The 17,862-nt window shown below is 39.7% G+C and overlaps 1 protein-coding gene across 4 annotated transcripts in view; it reads left to right on the forward strand.

Annotated features, from left to right (window-relative positions):
- Rsrc1 (arginine and serine rich coiled-coil 1) overlaps nucleotides 1-17,862 on the forward strand; it is a 405,987-nt gene that overhangs the window by 323,358 nt on the left and 64,767 nt on the right. For all 4 annotated transcript variants that reach the window (NM_001014172.2, XM_063282107.1, XM_063282106.1 and 1 more), the window contains exon 7: nucleotides 5,934-6,002. In NM_001014172.2, coding sequence (NP_001014194.1) covers nucleotides 5,934-6,002 — 69 coding nt within the window. The remainder of the gene's footprint in view (nucleotides 1-5,933; nucleotides 6,003-17,862) is intronic.

A 17,862-nucleotide genomic window follows, 5' to 3' on the forward strand; every position in this document is an offset into this window, starting at 1 on the left:
TATAAGGAAATTTTATAACATCAATAAGAATAAGCTCTGATACTTGCTGTGGAATGCACATACTATTTTTTAATAAATAAGGCCTCACCCCACCCCATGGCACCTCTGCTGTGCTACTATTCCCTGTCTCCCTGGGGGGAGGGGGAACAGCCCCAGAGACTTCTGTTCAGAGAGATCTCAGAGGAGCAACGTATCTCTGTTGCACTTCAGAGTACTTTTTAATTCATTTGTGGAACCATTCGTTGACACCCTCTCTCATAAGGAGGCTTAGGCTAGCCGCTGTGACGGTGATGATGACGGTGACGGTGTGAAATGGCATTCTGCTGCCAAGCAAATGTTTATGCTCTGTGTTTGTCTCGGTTTGATGCAAGTCATGAAGAAAGCTGCTCCTTGCAGAAATCCAGTAGCACATGCTCATTTTATTTGGGGTTTGCCTTCTTTCTTCAATTCAGCCAGTAGTTGGGGAAAGAAAGTGATGTTTACAAAACCATTTTCATTCCTTTTCTGTCCTTGCTTTTAGAACTTTATGACATTGGCCATGGGATGGCATGACAAGACGTTTCTTGCCAGACAGACTTGTAGGTTGTTGATCAGGGAGGGTTTCACAGAAGAGGGTGGTATTTCAGCTAAAACTTCCAGCTACAATTTTCTCAGCAAGAAAGCAAATGAGAACCCCATCAAGAACAAGGATGTGGTATGAGAAAAGACCCAAGAAGGCCAGGTAACAGATCCCTGGTGAAGAGGGACGAGTGATGAAAGTTGAGACTTAAGAGTTACCTTAATGTCAGGCTCCGAAGGGCTTTAAGTGACGCACGCGCCAAGGGCTTTGCTTCAGTGTTTCTAGCAGTATTTTTATATGGTATGTGTGTATTCATCTACATATGCACACATCTTAAAGGGCTCCTCAGAGGTGTTTTAGTACACAGTACCATGATTATTTGGGAGTTTTAAAAGAGCATATTCATTTGCTCAGTAATTATTGAGTCTGTTCTCTAGAAACTGTACTTCTGTGTATATAAAGCAGTGAGTTATTCCTTGCTCTTGTGGTCATGTGGAGGGGTACATGGGAAGGAAGGGGATTAGAAGTGCAGAAATAAAATAGGAACATCAAAAAAAAAATGACCTGAATGTAGCTATTGAAATTCTCAAGACATTAAAACAGACACAGAAGGAACACCCATTCAGAGCCTGCCCCACATGTGGCCCATACATATACAGCCATCCAATTAGACAAGATGGATGAAGCAAAGAAGGGCAGGCTGACAGGAACCGGATGTAGATCTCTCCTGAGAAACACAGCCAGAATATGGCAAATACAGAGGCGAATGCCAGCAGCAAACCACTGAACTGAGAATAGGACCCCCGTTGAAGGAATCAGAGAAAGAACTGGAAGAGCTTGAAGGGGCTCGAGACCCCATATGTACAACAATGCCAAGCAACCAGAGCTTCCAGGGACTAAGCCACTACCTAAAGACTATACATGGACTGACCCTGGACTCTGACCTCATAGGTAGCAATGAATATCCTAGTAAGATCACCAGTGTAAGGGGAAGCCCTTGGTCCTGCTAAGACTGAACCCCCAGTGAACTAGATTGTTGTGGGGAGGATGGCAATGGGGGGAGGATGGGGAGGGGAACACCCATAAGGAAGGGGAGGCGGAGGGATTAGGGGGATGTTTGCCCGGAAACCGGGAAAGGGAATAACACTCGAAATGTAAATAAGAAATACTCAAGTTAATAAAAAAAAAAATTCTCAAGACAATATCCATGGAGCTGAGGTATGGCCTGAGGATGGAGCTGAAGGGGAAATAGCACAAAGCCCTAGAGACTGGATGGTGGATAGAAAGCAAGACAGACTAAGGCAAGAGAGCCTGGGAAACAACACGGCAAAGTGAGAGTTCATCCAGGAGCACAGTTTTGAAACCCTACGGATTGGTGCTAACGCTCAGGAGAGGGGCCATGGATAGGTACATCTGTGAAAGGTTTACAGATGACAGTTTGGGCTTTCCATAAAACAGTAATTTACCCAAAAACAGAAATTAAAAATTAAAAAATGAGTGAATGGGAGCAGTCAACACATTGTGAAAGCATTAGAGCCTTTTGAAAAGGGTGAATAGAATCCAGTGCCTCCCAGATGATACCAATCACCACTGAACACTGAGCTGTAGCCATAGCCACCTTTACAAACCCAGACCCTGTAACTAAGGCAGCCATGCGACTGGGCTGTAAAGGAACTTTTTGGGACCACTGAAAATTTTGGGGTGGGGCAGCTGTCAAAAACAGAGAAGGCAAGTAACAATGCTAGAAGAAAAGTAAGCACTGTGCAGAGTTTGGGGGACTTGCATGTATTTGTGGCTTAATTTGTGAACCTTAAGAACCAGGATGCCCAAAGACTATGAAAAGAATGGACACACAAGTGGTTGGTTTGCTTTATGAAACAAGGCAAAAGGTAATAAATTTGATTAGTGTAATAATTTGAGGGTAAATAGTAGAACTGAGGAAATATTAGGGTGTCAAGAATGTTGATAGATTATTGGCATTGGTAGTGAGAAAACTATAAGACCTAAAAATAGACACCAATAGACTCCATTGACTGAAAAGAAGCTGCCTACCTACGTTGCATGCTAGTGTTTATGTCACGAGCTCAGGGTACAGCTGGTAGTGTTAGATACTGTTTTGTAGGGAGACCCTATGTCAGAAGTATGGGTAACTGTCACAACAGCACAGGTGGTTTATAAGCGTGGGGTTGAAATAGGCCCTCGTGCATCTGTAGCTAAATACCACAGACTGTTTCATTTATTTTACATTAATTATTTTACAATATGATTGTAGCCCTCTCTCTTCCCAGTGCCTCCCTCATTCAGTTCCTCCCCCATCCCCCTTTTCTCCTTCCCCCAGCACCAACCCACCCTAGCACATCAAGTCACTGCTGGACTAGAAACGTCCTCTCCCACTGAGGCCAGACAAGGCAGCCTCTTGTATGCAACAGAGCCATGGAGAGTCCCCATTCCAGATGTTGGGGGACCCACATAAAGACCAGGCTGTGCGTCTGTTACATACGTGCAGGGAGCCTAGCTCCAGCCGCCGTATGCTCTTTGGTTGGTTTGGTCTTCTTGTGAGTCTGGGACCCTCAGTAAAGAATAAAAATTTATTTAGCTCATAATTCTGGAAGGTACAAGGTCAAAGGACTGTGTCGTATGAGACTTCCTTGCTGATTGGGGACAGTACAGAGTCTTAAGTCTCTGTAGGACAGACATCAAAGGACAAGAAAAGTATACATAAGAGACATGTAAATTGTCTGTCATGACAGGCTCATTCATGAGGTGTTTCATTTATTTGTGTATTCAGTAAGAAGACATCATTCAATGACTTACATTTTAGAAGCCCTGTGATTCTACTCCTTAAAACTACACAATGGGGAGGGGGAAGGATTAGGGGGATGTTGGCCCAGAAACCTGGAAGGGGAATAACAACCAAAATGTAAATAAGAAATACTCAAGTTAATAAAGATTTAAAAAAAAAAAAAACACTACACAATGGGAATTGAATGCAGCATGAATTTCGTAGAGTTCATTCAAACCATGGCTTCTAGGTTGAATATTCAAGAAACAAAGCCTTAAGAGTACAATCAGACCTGCAGGATTGGGGAGCACCAAAAGATTTGAGACTGTGTAGACTATCGGATAAGAACAGTACTTTATAAGTAGTGGGTATGTTTGTAGTGGATGGTACTACAGTGCCCACAGAACATGGTGATAGGGAATCACAGGCATAGCTCTTACTACTTGTGTTCCTCAGGGTCAAATTTCATAGTGTTTAGTGTCTGTATCTGTAAAGTGGAATTTCTACCTTTGGACAATACTTTTCTTTTTCAGTAAATCAAGTTGTACATGAAGAACTGAAGAAGTAATACTTTCCACATTTAAATTATAATAACATATAGCTGTTAGGAAAAACCAGCACTCCACTATGGAATCAGATAGGACTTTATCCTGCTGTTTCTTTTTAAATACTTACTCTCTCTAATTGAATTCATTCATATTCCTTGTGGACAGTGTAGTGATTACTGATAAAATTTTTAAATGCTTACTTTTAAGATTCTCCCTGTTATTTCAACCAAATTTACAAGATGTTTTATTTACATGCATACACAAATACTTGAGAATCTTGATTGACAGTATGAAGATGAATTACATAAAACATTTAACCACAGCAAAAGAGCCATTTGCAGTTTCTAAAAAACATACAAAACAATATTCCAATGAATTGTCTATGTATAGCAACAAATCAGTAAGAAAGGACAAACCAGCGTAGTCAAATAGATAAATCAGATTTAGGCAGGCTACTTTATTGAATTTAAATTGTGCCCGGTTGGCCCAAGAGTTATATATAAGCAATCCATCTTACGTTGTTAATGGAGGTTCTTGAAATGCACCTGATGTTTGCATTATTAAATTTCAGTCTAATGAGCTCTGCTAATACATATTGAAGATGGTTGTAAGGAGCAGAATGTGAATCTGAGCGGGATAATTTGAAAGAAACATAAGCCGAGCATTTTACATGACTCAAGGGGTATATCTACAATTACACGTATAACCAAAATTGAATTTAAATGGAATTTCTATTATCCTTGTCCTTCTACCAGGGTGAATAAAGTGTAAATGAAGTAAAAGTCTTTAGAGTTACTGCTGGTTTGTTTTTATTATCTAATTTAGTCGATTTTTGCAATGATTTAAAATGACATAAAAGTTTTTAATGTTTCATGACTTTAAACACAGCCTAAGTGTGTATAAAAGCTTGTAAATAGAAACAGAAGTCCATGTAATTAGATATATTACTTTATAACACCATTATGTGCGTTTTATACCTGAAGAAAAAATGTCAGTATTGATGGTGAGAAAAATCAAAGTTTGAAGAAAAATTCGTTTTTTACGATACATGAATTTTCCTTAAATTCCTTGTTTAAGCTCGATTTTATAGGTCTAAGAATGTGTCAGTTTTGCATAGGAAACATATTTGTAACAATAACTGGAGTATTTTTATTTTTTAAAATCAGAGTTTCTAGTTGCAGTTATCATTATGCTAAAGGCTGATCCAAAGTTTAATGCTGGCACAGTCCGATTCTTTTTCTTTTGACGAGGCAATACTTTTTTAACTTAATATTTCATCAACTCTAATGCTATTAGAGACTTATTTTCGCTTAGTTCACTCATCAGGCAGAAAGACGGCAATAAAGGAGAATCGCTCCTTTGAGACATTAATGCTTCGGAATAAATGATGTGCTAGAACAGAAATTTAATTAATTTACAGAGTATATTGATAGTCCCTTGTTACTGTGCTGTATATTTTTAATCTTCTTTAACATCTGTAGTAAAGTGTTTGAAAAACCCCTGTACTTGAGCAACTAGTAGATAATTGAGTAATAAGGGAAGAGGGTCCAGAGAGAAAAAAGATTCCTTTTAGCAAATGCTGTCATAGCATGAATAAAGCTCTGTTGTGAGGTACATGGGAAGGAACGAGAAAGTCCATATGGCCGGACATCGCCACAGAGACTGCAAGGGTCTTACACTTCAGATTCAACCCTCAGACTTCAAGACAGACCATGTTCCACTGGTGGACCAGCTGGCATTTAATAACCAACTATACTTTGCTAATTCATATGTCATGACTTAGCCTTATATCACTAAACTTCATTTTCTTTTTCTACAAAGAATGTGTTGAAATAAGACATGGGAATTATTAATTAATTAATTAATTCTGGTTATAAATTCTGAATGAAAATACAAATATGTATTACTAATTCACAGCTGCCATATTTTTTGACATTTCTTTTGACAGCTTCACAGAAATGAAGATTAAATTTCTGTTTCTTTTTCCCACTGCTCTCATTTACATGGTATGCATAAAACAAATACAGAATTCTTTTTCTTGCAGCAAAAGCTGATGAAGCATTAAAAGCCAAAGAAAGGAATGAGGAAGAAGCAAAGAGAAGAAAAGAAGAAGGTAAGAATGCATGTTTCTTTTGTCCGCTAGACCTTTCCATTCTATGGGTGCACCATGAATATGGTGTAATGCCTTCACAGGGCTTTGTGTCATTTCGTGGTCTTAGACGGAGACACAGCATTGCACTGTACTCATTGTCTGGTACTAATGTTTGCTATCATGAGATTAGTTTAAAAGCATCCTCTGGGGCCAGTGAGGTGGCTCAGTGGTTAAGAACATCCTCCATGGTGACTGGCCACTCGAGCCCCGCCTTGTGATCTACGTAGTAAAAGGGAAGGACATGCTCCTGAAAGTCTGCACCTGACAGTCATGAGCACTGGGGCAAGTACGCTCACACGCAGACATCTACACATATACAACGTCTTATGTATCTTTCAGCCTCTCAACAGCTCACAAGAGGAACTAGGTATTGAGAAGTTGAAAGGCTGATTATGTGCACATTTTGGCTCTGTATGTTATTGTGGAAATTCTTGTCTTAATGCATACACATCTTTTACCATAACATGTGGGGAAATTGTGTTTTTCCTCTTTGGTTAGAGTCTGAGATCCAAAAAAAGCATATGTTACATTTGAAAGTTTTAGTACTATCAGCACTACCCCCATCAGTTCAAGTCCCCAGTTGCTCATCTGTAAAGGCCTGTAGGTTTTGGTGATGGAGCTCTATAAAGAAATGCACTCAAACTAAATTTATATACATATATAAGTTATTCTTACCTGATTTGACTTGCAGAAATCTTAACTATATGCTCTTATCTATGATCAACTAATGTTATAACTCACTGAGAAAATAGGGCTCTTTAACGTACACATCCTGGCATTTGCAATTCAGTACATTCTCTAATCTCCCTGATGTTTGCTGTATGCCATATTACCAGTAAATAGAAGACTAGATGGAAGGCATTCTAAGGGATCTGAAGTACTCTTTAGCTTTGTATTGGTAAAACCAGTAACACTGACCTTATAGAATATATGGTTCTATCTATCACAACTAGTACAGTCTCCCAGATAAAATATTTGTGGTAGTTTTAGTTCAATCACATTCATTCAGAACATAGAGTTTTAGTCAGTTTTTTAAAAGTAAATGCTAGTGGCCACCAACCAAAGAGCATACACGGGCTGGTCTGAGCCATCACCACTGCCACCACCACATATGTAGCAGAGGACAGCCTTGTCTGGCCTCATTGGGAGAGGATATGCCTAATCCTGTAAAGTTTTGATGCTCAGCGTGAGGGGACACCTGGAGATGGGGGTGGGGGGAGTGTATAGTCTCAGAGGCAAAGGGGAGGAGGAGTGGGGAAAGAACTCTGTGAGAGGGTACTGGGAAGGGGAACAACATTCAGGATGTAAATAAATAAAATAATTAATAAAAATAACAAATACTAGTATTTGCAGGTTTTAACATTATTATTGAATATAATATGAAAAAATATAATATGAATTCTTAGCCCTGTAAAAAAGAAAGTTTTAGTGCTTTCTATCCTGTATTTCCAAATAATAACTAATATGCTATTTCTAATATCTCTTTATCATAAATTGGTTATAAATTAACTTCAAAAAGATATTTTAATGACTGTGGGTACTTCTGTATTATATTATGATTACATTACCAGTATTCTATACATATACATATTAATGAGGTAATACGGTCCTTGTAGTGTGTGATATATATTAATACCTTTTACTCCTTTTGTGTCTGAGAATTGTTACTGGGAATTCCAGCCTTACAACAAAACCCATTCTAATTACTTCTTTCCAAGTTTGCTATACTAAGTACAGCATAGACTCCAGGACTGTAAATGACCTAGTATCATATTGCCTCACATATAGTGGAAATCTTGAATTATTGTACCAACAAATTATTGAGTGGCAAATCCTCTTTTCTTCCTTAAAGTCCAAGCCTAGATTATTTTGAGCTTACATTGGATTTTAAATAATCACATTGAAAGTGCATGCCATCTCTGCTGTGTCCCTTCTCTAAGACCTTAGCTGCTATGCAGTTGTTCTAATGAATTATAGCCATGCAAATGAAGTTAAATAATAAAAAATGTTACCAGTATTTGCTATATGCACTTAGCACTTCTTAAGTTCACTGAATTTTCTATGCATTAAAAACCTGGAAAATTATGTTGTTGAAGAAAAATTCAAGTGATTAAGCTCTATGACACTGATTCTAAAATATGAAAGGAGCGTGTTTTATTTATAAGGTTCACTCACTGTACTTGTTTTGTATAGTAAATCAGTCACCTTTTAGATTCTTTGTTATTACTTGCTTCCAAATTCTTTTCTTATGGATTATATTGAATTCTATTAAATTAACCTTTTCCTGAAGATGATTAATGTATAAGCTACACTTATTTTATTTCACATAATTAGTCTAGCTGCAAATTAAAACTCGAGATACATTGGTATGAACTTCTGTATCTGAAAAAATAATAATCCTTTATTTCAAATCTAGAAGCCACTAGTAATTCAGTCTGTCACATCATCTGTACAGTTCATATCTTAATTTCTTAGCATGCTGATATGCAGCACGGGGTTGAAAGCATTGTTCAAATGTAGATAAATATTGTCTATCTGGCTTCCTTTATCCGTTCTCTGTTATCTCAACAAAGCTATTGTATTAGCATAGCAGAAGCTGTACCTTGCAATTTCACTTTGACTATTATGCAGTCCTTTCCTTTGAGTGTTCTTAAATCAATAGCATATTAAGTTTGAAAGGATCGTGTCCAAGATAGAGTCAGCCTGTACACCAAATATTCCCAAGGTTACTGTTTTGCCTCATATCCTTCTAGTTTGAATATTTCCTATGGTCCTTACACAGAGCTCAGTTCACTTCCCCTTACTGATATTGCCAGCACATTCTTATTCATAACCGCTTGCTAACTCTTTCCACTCTTCTGGAGATAAATATAGATACATCTCTTTGTAAAAATAAACAAATAATTCAAAAAGGGGTTTTAAAATTTGCCTCCTTAAGTCCTTTTCTTTTTTTAATTAGGTTGGATTTCAGGAAATGAATATGAAATCTTTCAGTTCTTTTTTCTTTTCTTTTCTTATTTTGACTTGAGGAATGTCTCTCTTGGCTCTTCTTTTCTCTGTATGTTCAGAAATGGTCTTGTTATACTTGTCTGCGTTTTTGAGACAGGCTTCACATGTATGTAGCTCAGGCTGCCCTTGAACTCAAGATCTCTCACATCATTCTCTAAGGTTGGGATTATGTGCACACGACAACCCGCCAAGCTTTCTTAGTTCACTTTTAAAGTAGATCATTGAAAATAATTTTAACTTCTAGAATGCTTTGATACAACTCCTTGGGTTTTCTAAACGTTATTTTTATTTAATTTAGTATTCATTTAAGGATGCTAATTATGTTTTGATGTGTTTAATAAATAATAATGGCCTTTTGCATTTTATTTCTCTCTAATTAATTTATTTGGCATAAATACTGTGACTTTTGAATTCTTTTCCCTTTATGCTTATTCAAAAAATATTCTGTTATGCTGTTTGGGTGGTTTGTTTGTTAGTTACTACAAATATTTTTGTTTCCAAAACCTTTGGCAGTCTATGCTAAATTATTCATGGAAGTGGTAGAGAGTGGAAATGTGAACAGTTACAAGGCACTCTAACAAAACCAAAGTCAAACCAAAAGTCTTCTGTATTTAAATAAAAAAAAAATCAAGTCTTAGGTCACAGCTGATTGAGAAGAAATCAAATAAAGTAATGTTAATTTCCCTTCCTTTATCCTCCATGAATAGTAGAGACTAAAGGGGAGGAGGTGCCAGCAGTAGTTCAACTCCAGTGAGTCCTCCAGTGAGCTTCTCTGTTATCTCTGTAGTTCACGGAAGGCTGGCCACAAGGCACAATGCTTAATCACTTTCTATAGAGCTAGTAAGTGGTGAAGATTCTCCTTAAACCATCATAAATCATAATCCTCACACTTAGTGTCAAAAAAAAGTAATATAATTCACAGTGTAGGAGATGCCTGACTGGGTAGGGGCTCTTCCTGTGAAAGCAAGAGGGTGCGACTCCAGATCCCCAGTGCCCATGTAAACGCAGAGTGTGACTGTGCCTGCCTGTGACCCCAGCTTTGGGGGACAGAGACAAATGGATCCGAGGAACTCCTACTGCCTAGCATACACTAAACATCAGGCTTCAGGTTCTCAAACTGTAAGAAGAAGTCACCGAGCATCCTTTTTGGCTTCTGCATCCATATACATGGACACACCCATTCTCCTCATGTATGCATACAGCACATATACAGGGAACATGGTTTAAGCCTTCCTTCCTTCCTCCCTCCCTCCCTCCCTCCCTCCCTCCCTTCCCTTCTTCCTTCCTTCCTCTATGCTTTGTCTTCCTCTCTGAATCTTACATCCTCCGAAGCATCTGTGCATTATAGTGTTCTTACTTAGAGCTCTTTCCATATTGAGCTTTCTCATTGAAGTTTCTGGGATTCCCAGGTGAAGTACTGCAGACAGAAGCATGTGTTTTAGCTGGGTATGAAAGTCCTTTTCCTATCTTTTTTTTTTTTAATTAACTTGAGCATTTCTTATTTACATCTCGAATGCCACTCCCTTTCCTGGTCTCCAGGCAAACATCCCCCCAATCCCGCCCCCTCCCCCTCTCCACGGGCGTTCCCCTCCCCACCCTCCCCCCATTGCCGCCCTCCCCTCAACAATCACGCTCACTGGGGGTCCAGTCCCAGCAGGACCAAGGGCCCTCCCCTACACTGGTGATCCCACTAGGACACCCACCGCCACCCACTAGGTCAGAGTCCAGGGTCAGTCCATGCACAGTCCCTAGGTAGTGGTTTAGTCCCTGGAAGCTCCAGCTGTCCGGCACCGTTGTTCATAAAGGGTCTCGAGCCCCCTCAAGCTCCTCGAGCTCCCTCTCTGATTCCTTCAACGGGGGCCCTACTCTCAGTTCAGCGGCCTGCCTCTAGCATTCGCATCTGCATCCACTGCACTCTGGCTGTGTCTCCCAGGAGAGATCCACATCCGGCTCCTGTCTGCCTGCACGTCCCTGCCTCATCCATCCTGTCCAATCGGGTGGCTGTATATGTATGGGCCACATGTGGGGCAGGCTCCGAATGGGCGCTCCCTCTATCTCTGTTTCAATCCTTGCCCTCTACTCCGTGCCAAGGGTACTCTCGTTCCCCATTTTAAAGAAGGAGTGAAGCATCCACATTTTGATCATCCGTCCTGAGTTTCATGTGTTCTATGCATCCAGGGTAATTCAAGCACTTGGGCCAATAGCCACTTATCAATGAGTGCATACCATGTGTGTCTTTCTGTGATTGGGTTACCTCACTCAGGATGATATTCTCCAGTTCCAACCACCTGCCCATGAATTTCATAAAGGCATTGTTTTTGATAGCTGAGTAATATTCCATTGTGTAGATGTACCACATTTTCTGTATCCATTCCTCTGTCGAAGGGCACCTGGGTTCCCTCCAGCCTCTGGCCATTATAAACAAGGCTGCTATGAACATAGTGGAGCATGTGTCTTTTTTATATGGGGCATCTTTTGGGTATATGCCCAAGAGAGGTATAGCTGGATCCCCAGGCAGCTAATGTCCAATCTTCTGAGGAACCTCCAGACTGATTTCCAGAATGGTTCCACCAGTCTGCAATCCCACCAACAATGTAGGAGCGCTCCTCTTTCTCCACATCCCCGCCAGCATTTGTGTCACCTGAGTTTTGGATCCCAGCCACTCTCACTGGTGTGAGGTGAAATCTCAGGGTTGCTTTGATTTACATTTCCCTTATGACCAAAGATGTTGAACATTTCTTTAGGTGCTTCTCAGCCATTCGGCATTCCCCAGCCGTGAATTCTTTGTTCAGCTCTGAACCCCATCTTTTAATAGGGTTATTTGACTCCCTGCGGTCCAACCTCCCGAGCTCTTTGTACACTTTGGATATAAGCCCTCCATCTGTTGCAGGATTGGCAAAGATGCTTTCCCAATCTGTGGGTTGCCATTTTGTCCCAAACACAGCGTCCTTTGCCCTACAGAAGCTTTGCAGTTTCATGAGATCCCACCTGCCGATTACTGATCCTAGAGCATAAGCCATTGGTGTTCTGTTCAGGAAGCTTTTTCCAGTGCCCATGTGTTCGAGACGCTGCCCCAGTTTTTCTTCTATTAGTTTGAGTGTATCTGGTTTGATGTGGAGGTCCTTGATCCACCTGGACTCAAGCTTTGCACAGGGTGATAAGCATGGATCAATCTGCATTCTTCTACATGTTGCCCTCCAGTTGAACCAGCACCATTTGCTGAAAATGCTATCTTCTTTCCATTGAATGGTTTTGGCTCCTTTGTCAAAAATCAGGTGCCCATAGGTGTGTGGGTTCATTTCTGGGTCTTCAATTCTGTTCCATTGGTCTATCAGTCTGTCTCCGCACCAATACCACGCAGCTTTTATCACTATTGCTCTGTAATACTGCTTGAGTTCAGGGATAGTGATTCCCCCTGAAGTCCTTTTATTGTTGAGGATAGTTTTAGCTATCCTGGGTTCCTTGTTATTCCAGATGAATTTACAAATTGTTCTATCTCTTTGAAGAATTGGATTGGTGTTTTGATGGGGATTGGATTGAATCTGTAGATCGCCTTTGGTAAAATGGCCATTTTTACTATGTTAATCCTGCCAATCCATGAGCAGGGGAGATCTTTCCATCTTCTGAGGTCTTCTTCAATTTCTTTCTTCAGAGTCTTGAAGTACTTATTGTACAAATCTTTTACTTGCTTGGTTAAAGTCACACCGAGGTACTTTATATTGTTTGGGTCTATTATGAAGGGAGTCATTTCCCTAATTTCTTTCTCGGCTTGTTTCTCTTTTGTGTAGAGGAAGGCTACTGATTTATTTGAGTTAATTTTATACCCAGCCACTTTGCTGAAGTTGTTTATCAATCAGCTTTAGTAGTTCTCTGGTGGAACTTTTGGGATCACTTAAATATACTATCATATCATCTGCAAATAGTGATATTTTGACTTCTTCTTTTCTGATCTGTATCCCCTTGACCTCCTTTTGTTGTCTGATTGCTCTGGCTAGAACTTCAAGAACTATATTGAATAAGTAGGGAGAGAGTGGGCAGCCTTGTCTAGTCCCTGATTTTAGTGGGATTGCTTCCAGTTTCTCTCCATCTAGTTTAATGTTAGCAACTGGTTTGCTGTATATGGCTTTTACTATGTTTAGGTATGGGCCTTGAATTCCTATTCTTTCCAGGACTTTTATCATGAAGGGGTGTTGAATTTTGTCAAATGCTTTCTCAGCATCTAATGAAATGATCATGTGGTTCTGTTGTTTCAGTTTGTTTATATAATGGATCACGTTGATGGTTTTCCGTATATTAAACCATCCCTGCATGCCTGGGATGAAGCCTACTTGATCATGGTGGATGACGTTTTGATGTGCTTTTAGATTCAGTTTGCCAGAATTTTATTGAGTATTTTTGCGTCGATATTCAAAAGGGAAATTGGTCTGAAGTTCTCGTTCTTTGTTGGGTCTTTGTGTGGTTTAGGTATAAGAGTAATTGTGGCTTCATAGAAGGAATTCGGGAGCGATCCATCTGTTTCAATTTTGTGGAATAGTTTGGATAATATTGGTATGAGGTCTTCTATGAAGGTCTGATAGAATTCTGCACTAAACCCGTCTGGACCTGGGCTCTTTTTGGTTGGGAGACCTTTAATGACTGCTTCTATTTCCTTAGGAGTTATGGGGTTGTTTAACTGGTTTATCTGTTCCTGATTTAACTTCGGTACCTGGTATCTGTCTAGGAAATTGTCCATTTCCTGCAGATTTTCAAGTTTTGTTGAATATAGGCTTTTATAGTAAGATCTGATGATTTTTTGAATTTCCTCTGAATCTGTAGTTATGTCTCCCTTTTCATTTCTGATTTTGTTAATTTGGACACAGTCTCTGTGTCCTCTCGTTAGTCTGGCTAAGAGTTTATCTATCTTGTTGATTTTCTCAAAGAACCAACTTTTCCTATCTTTATCTGCTTTTGTCCCATTAGACTTCTCAGAGCCCCTTCTTTTTTTTTTAATTTTTTTTTATTTATTCATTTATTATATATAAGTACACTGTAGCTGTCTTCAGATACACCAGAAGAGGACATCAGATCTCTTTACAGATGGTTGTGAGCCACCATGTGGTTGCTGGGAATTGAACTCATGACCTCTGGAAGAGCAGTCGGGTGCTCTTAACCGCTGAGCCATCTCAGAGCCCCTTCTTAAGAGTTTGCGCTCCCCATTGCTTATGGCTCTTAGTCTTGCCATATTCAGAAGGAGAACTGTTACAATCCCCCTTTCCATCTACTGTGATTCGTCACCTGAGATCCAGAGAAAGCGGTGAAGAATGGAGTGACTGCTAAAAGAAAACTCAGAAGCTGGACATGGCCAGGCATGCCTGTCTTCCCAGCACATTGCTGCAGGTAGAAGCAGAAGAGTCGAGAGCAAGGCCAACCTTGGCTACATAGTAAGCTGAGACTATATGAGATCCTGTCTACATACAGAAATAGTAAGTAACTATGGTAACTGGTACCTGGCAGTCCTTTGGGAGTCACTTTTTCAATTGGCATGTAAGGGTAGCAAAAACAGAGTGCCTGCCTTGTGTAGTGTCAGTTCTGACTTGGCTACCTGTTATGATGTGCAGGGACATTCTTAGGTTGAAGTACTCAGGGGAGCTCCCTACCTTGGCTGACTAGTTTCACTGCAGGGTTCTGTAGGGAAGGTATGTTTCCTGTATGCCAGGTGGGCATTTCTGTATCTTTTGTAATCCAGTTTTTTTTGTTGTTGTTGTTGTTTTTTTAATTAACTTGAGTATTTCTTATATACATTTCGATTGTTATTCCCTTTCCCGGTTTCCGGGCAAACATCCCCCTCCCCCCTCCCCTTCCTTATGGGTGTTCCCCTCCCAACCCTCCCCCCATTGCCACCCTCCCCCCATAGACTAGTTCACTGGGGGTTCAGTCTTAGCAGGACCCAGGGCTTCCCCTTCCACTGGTGCTCTTACTAGGATATTCATTGCTACCTATGGGGTCAGAGTCCAGGGTCAGTCCATGTATAGTCTTTAGGTAGTGGCTTAGTCCCTGGAAGCTCTGGTTGCTTGGCATTGTTGTACTTTTGGGGTCTCGAGCCCCTTCAAGCTCTTCCAGTTCTTTCTCTGGTAATCCAGTTTTTTTAAAATATCAATAATGTTCTTTTTAGTACAGTCACTGTAATGTTAGAGTGTTATATTCTTATCAAAAACAAATCTACTTAACCTGAATATATTGCTTTGTGGTCTAATTTTCTTGAGTCTTTCATTAGTCAAAAATCACTCCAAACCATCTCAGCCATCTGTCTTATTTCTCTGAGCAGTGAGTGATTTGTCTTTTATAGGCCCTGCATTCCAAAAATGTGGTTGCTAAATCTTTTTAGCCTTTCTCTTTTATCATTTTGTCTATTATACAACATAGCATTAACTACAGTCAATATGTGCTATGTAATTTTTAATTTTTAACAAACAAATCTTTATTTACTTGTTCTTTTCAATGATGCTGAAGTGCTTTGAGGATATATTCATTTCACACATGGTTGGCTTTCATAAATATATTTTCTTTAAGTCTAGTAATTATAAACTTTGACCACATTTACATGATTCTCCTATTTTCTAAACAGCTTAATCATAATGATTTCCTTCATGTGCTTTTTAAAGATCTATTTTTATGTCTATGAGTACTCTATCTGCATGTACTCAGTACTCAGAAGAGAGTATCAGATCCCATTACAGATGGTTGTGAGCCACTATGTGATTACTGGGAACTGAACTCAGGAACTCTGGAAAAACAACCAGTGTCTTAACCACAGAGCCATCTCGCCAGTCACCTTCATACATTTTTGTATCACACATTTATGGATTTGGATGCCAGTTTAGATCACATTATAGCTCTTTTCAGCAAGGTGAACTTATTCATGTAAAACAGATACACTGATATCTATGTAACCATTGCTAGGTCTCTGGTGACTACCCATCTTGGATTTCCTTACCAATATAATATTTTATGTTTTCCAAAAACACAAATTTCAAAACCAGTCATAGCCACACAGCCTTCATATTCAATTAGTTATTTCCACTATAGATTAAAATTTAGGAAGCAGACATACCTCTCAAATATCTATCAATATATAGTCTTAGGAATGCTAGTACAGTCTAGGGAGTCAATTGTGCTAACATGGAAACATCCCTATTGTCCTCTAACAGAATGAGATTCGGAATCTGCTTTGCCATATCTCGGCTCTATATTTGAATAAATGACTTAGTGTTACTGTGATTCCATGGTCAGAAAGATAATAAAAATTGCCTAGAGATGTTATAAAATGTACATAGTATACGATTAGAAAGCATTTTATAACTAATAATGTAATAACATATTATTTTTACTTAGAATTACAGCAAAAAAGAATAATGTATATGCTATATATTCATGTAGTATCTGTGACTTTTTTGTATTTTCATAACTTTTTTCTTTTATTGGATTTTTTAAATTTATATTTCAAATGTTATCCTCTTTCTTGCTTTCCCCTCCAGAAACACTCTATATTCCCCTGCTTCTAGGAGGGAGCTGCCCTACGCTGGGGCATCCAGCCTTAAGAGGACCATCTCCTACCATTGATGCCCGATAAGACCAACCTCTGCTACATATGCAGATGGAGCCATAGATCCATCCCTATCTACTCTTGGGATGGTGGTTTAGTCCCTGGGAGCTCTGCGGGTCTGGTTGGTTGATATTGTTGTTCTTATAATGGGATTGCAAACCCCTTCAGCTCCTGCACCCCTTTCTCTAACTCCTCCATTGGGGACCCCATTCTCAGTTCAATGGTTGGCTGCCAACATCCGCCTCTTTATTTGTCAGGCTCTGGCAGAGCCTCTCAGGAGACAGCTATACCAGGTTCCTGTCAGTATGCACTTCTTAGCATCAGCAATGTTCTCTGGGTTTGCTCTCTGCATATGGGATGAATACCCAGGTGGGGCAGTCTCTGGATGGCCTTTCCTTCAGTCTCTGCTCCACACTATGTTTACATATTTCTCCCTGTGAGTACTTTTGTTCCCTCTTCTAAGAAGGTCCATAAGCATCCATTTGGTCTTTCTTCTTCTTGAGCTTCATGTGATCTGTGAATTGTATCTTGGGTTTTCTGAGTTTGGAGCTAATATCCACTTAACAGTGACTACGTATCATGTGTGTTCTTTTGTGATTAGGTTACCTCACTCAGGATGATATTTTCTAGTTCCATACATTTTTCTATTAATTTAATGAATTCATCGTTTTTAGCAGCTAAGTAGTACTACATTGTATAAATGTACCACATTTTCTGTATCCATTCCTCTGTTGAGAAACATCTGGGCTCATTCCAACTTCTAGCTGTCATAAATAAGGCTGCTATGAACATAGTGGATCACGTGTGCTTGTTGTATGTTGGAACATCTTTCTCGTAATATGCCCAAGAGAGATATAACTGGGTCCTCAGGCAGTACTATTTCCAATTTAATGAGGAACCTCCAGACTGATTTCCAAAATGGTTGTACCAGCTTGCAATCCCACCAACAATGAAGGAGTGTTCCTCTTTCTCTACATCCTCACCAGCATCTGCTGTCACCTGAGTTTTTTTTATGTTAGCCCTGCTGACTGGTGTGAGGGGGAATATTAAGGTTGTTTTGATTTGCATTTCACTGATGACTAAGGATGATGAAAATTTCTTTAAGTATTTCTCAGTCATTCGATATTCCTCAGTTGAGAATCCTTTGTTTAGCTCCATACCCCATTTTTTTTTTCTTTTCTCTTTTTTCTGAGCTGGGGACCGAACCCAGGGCCTTGTGCTTCCTAGGCA

The sequence above is a fragment of the Rattus norvegicus genome, chromosome 2 (assembly GCF_036323735.1).
Source record: "Rattus norvegicus strain BN/NHsdMcwi chromosome 2, GRCr8, whole genome shotgun sequence".
NCBI lineage: Eukaryota > Metazoa > Chordata > Mammalia > Rodentia > Muridae > Rattus > Rattus norvegicus.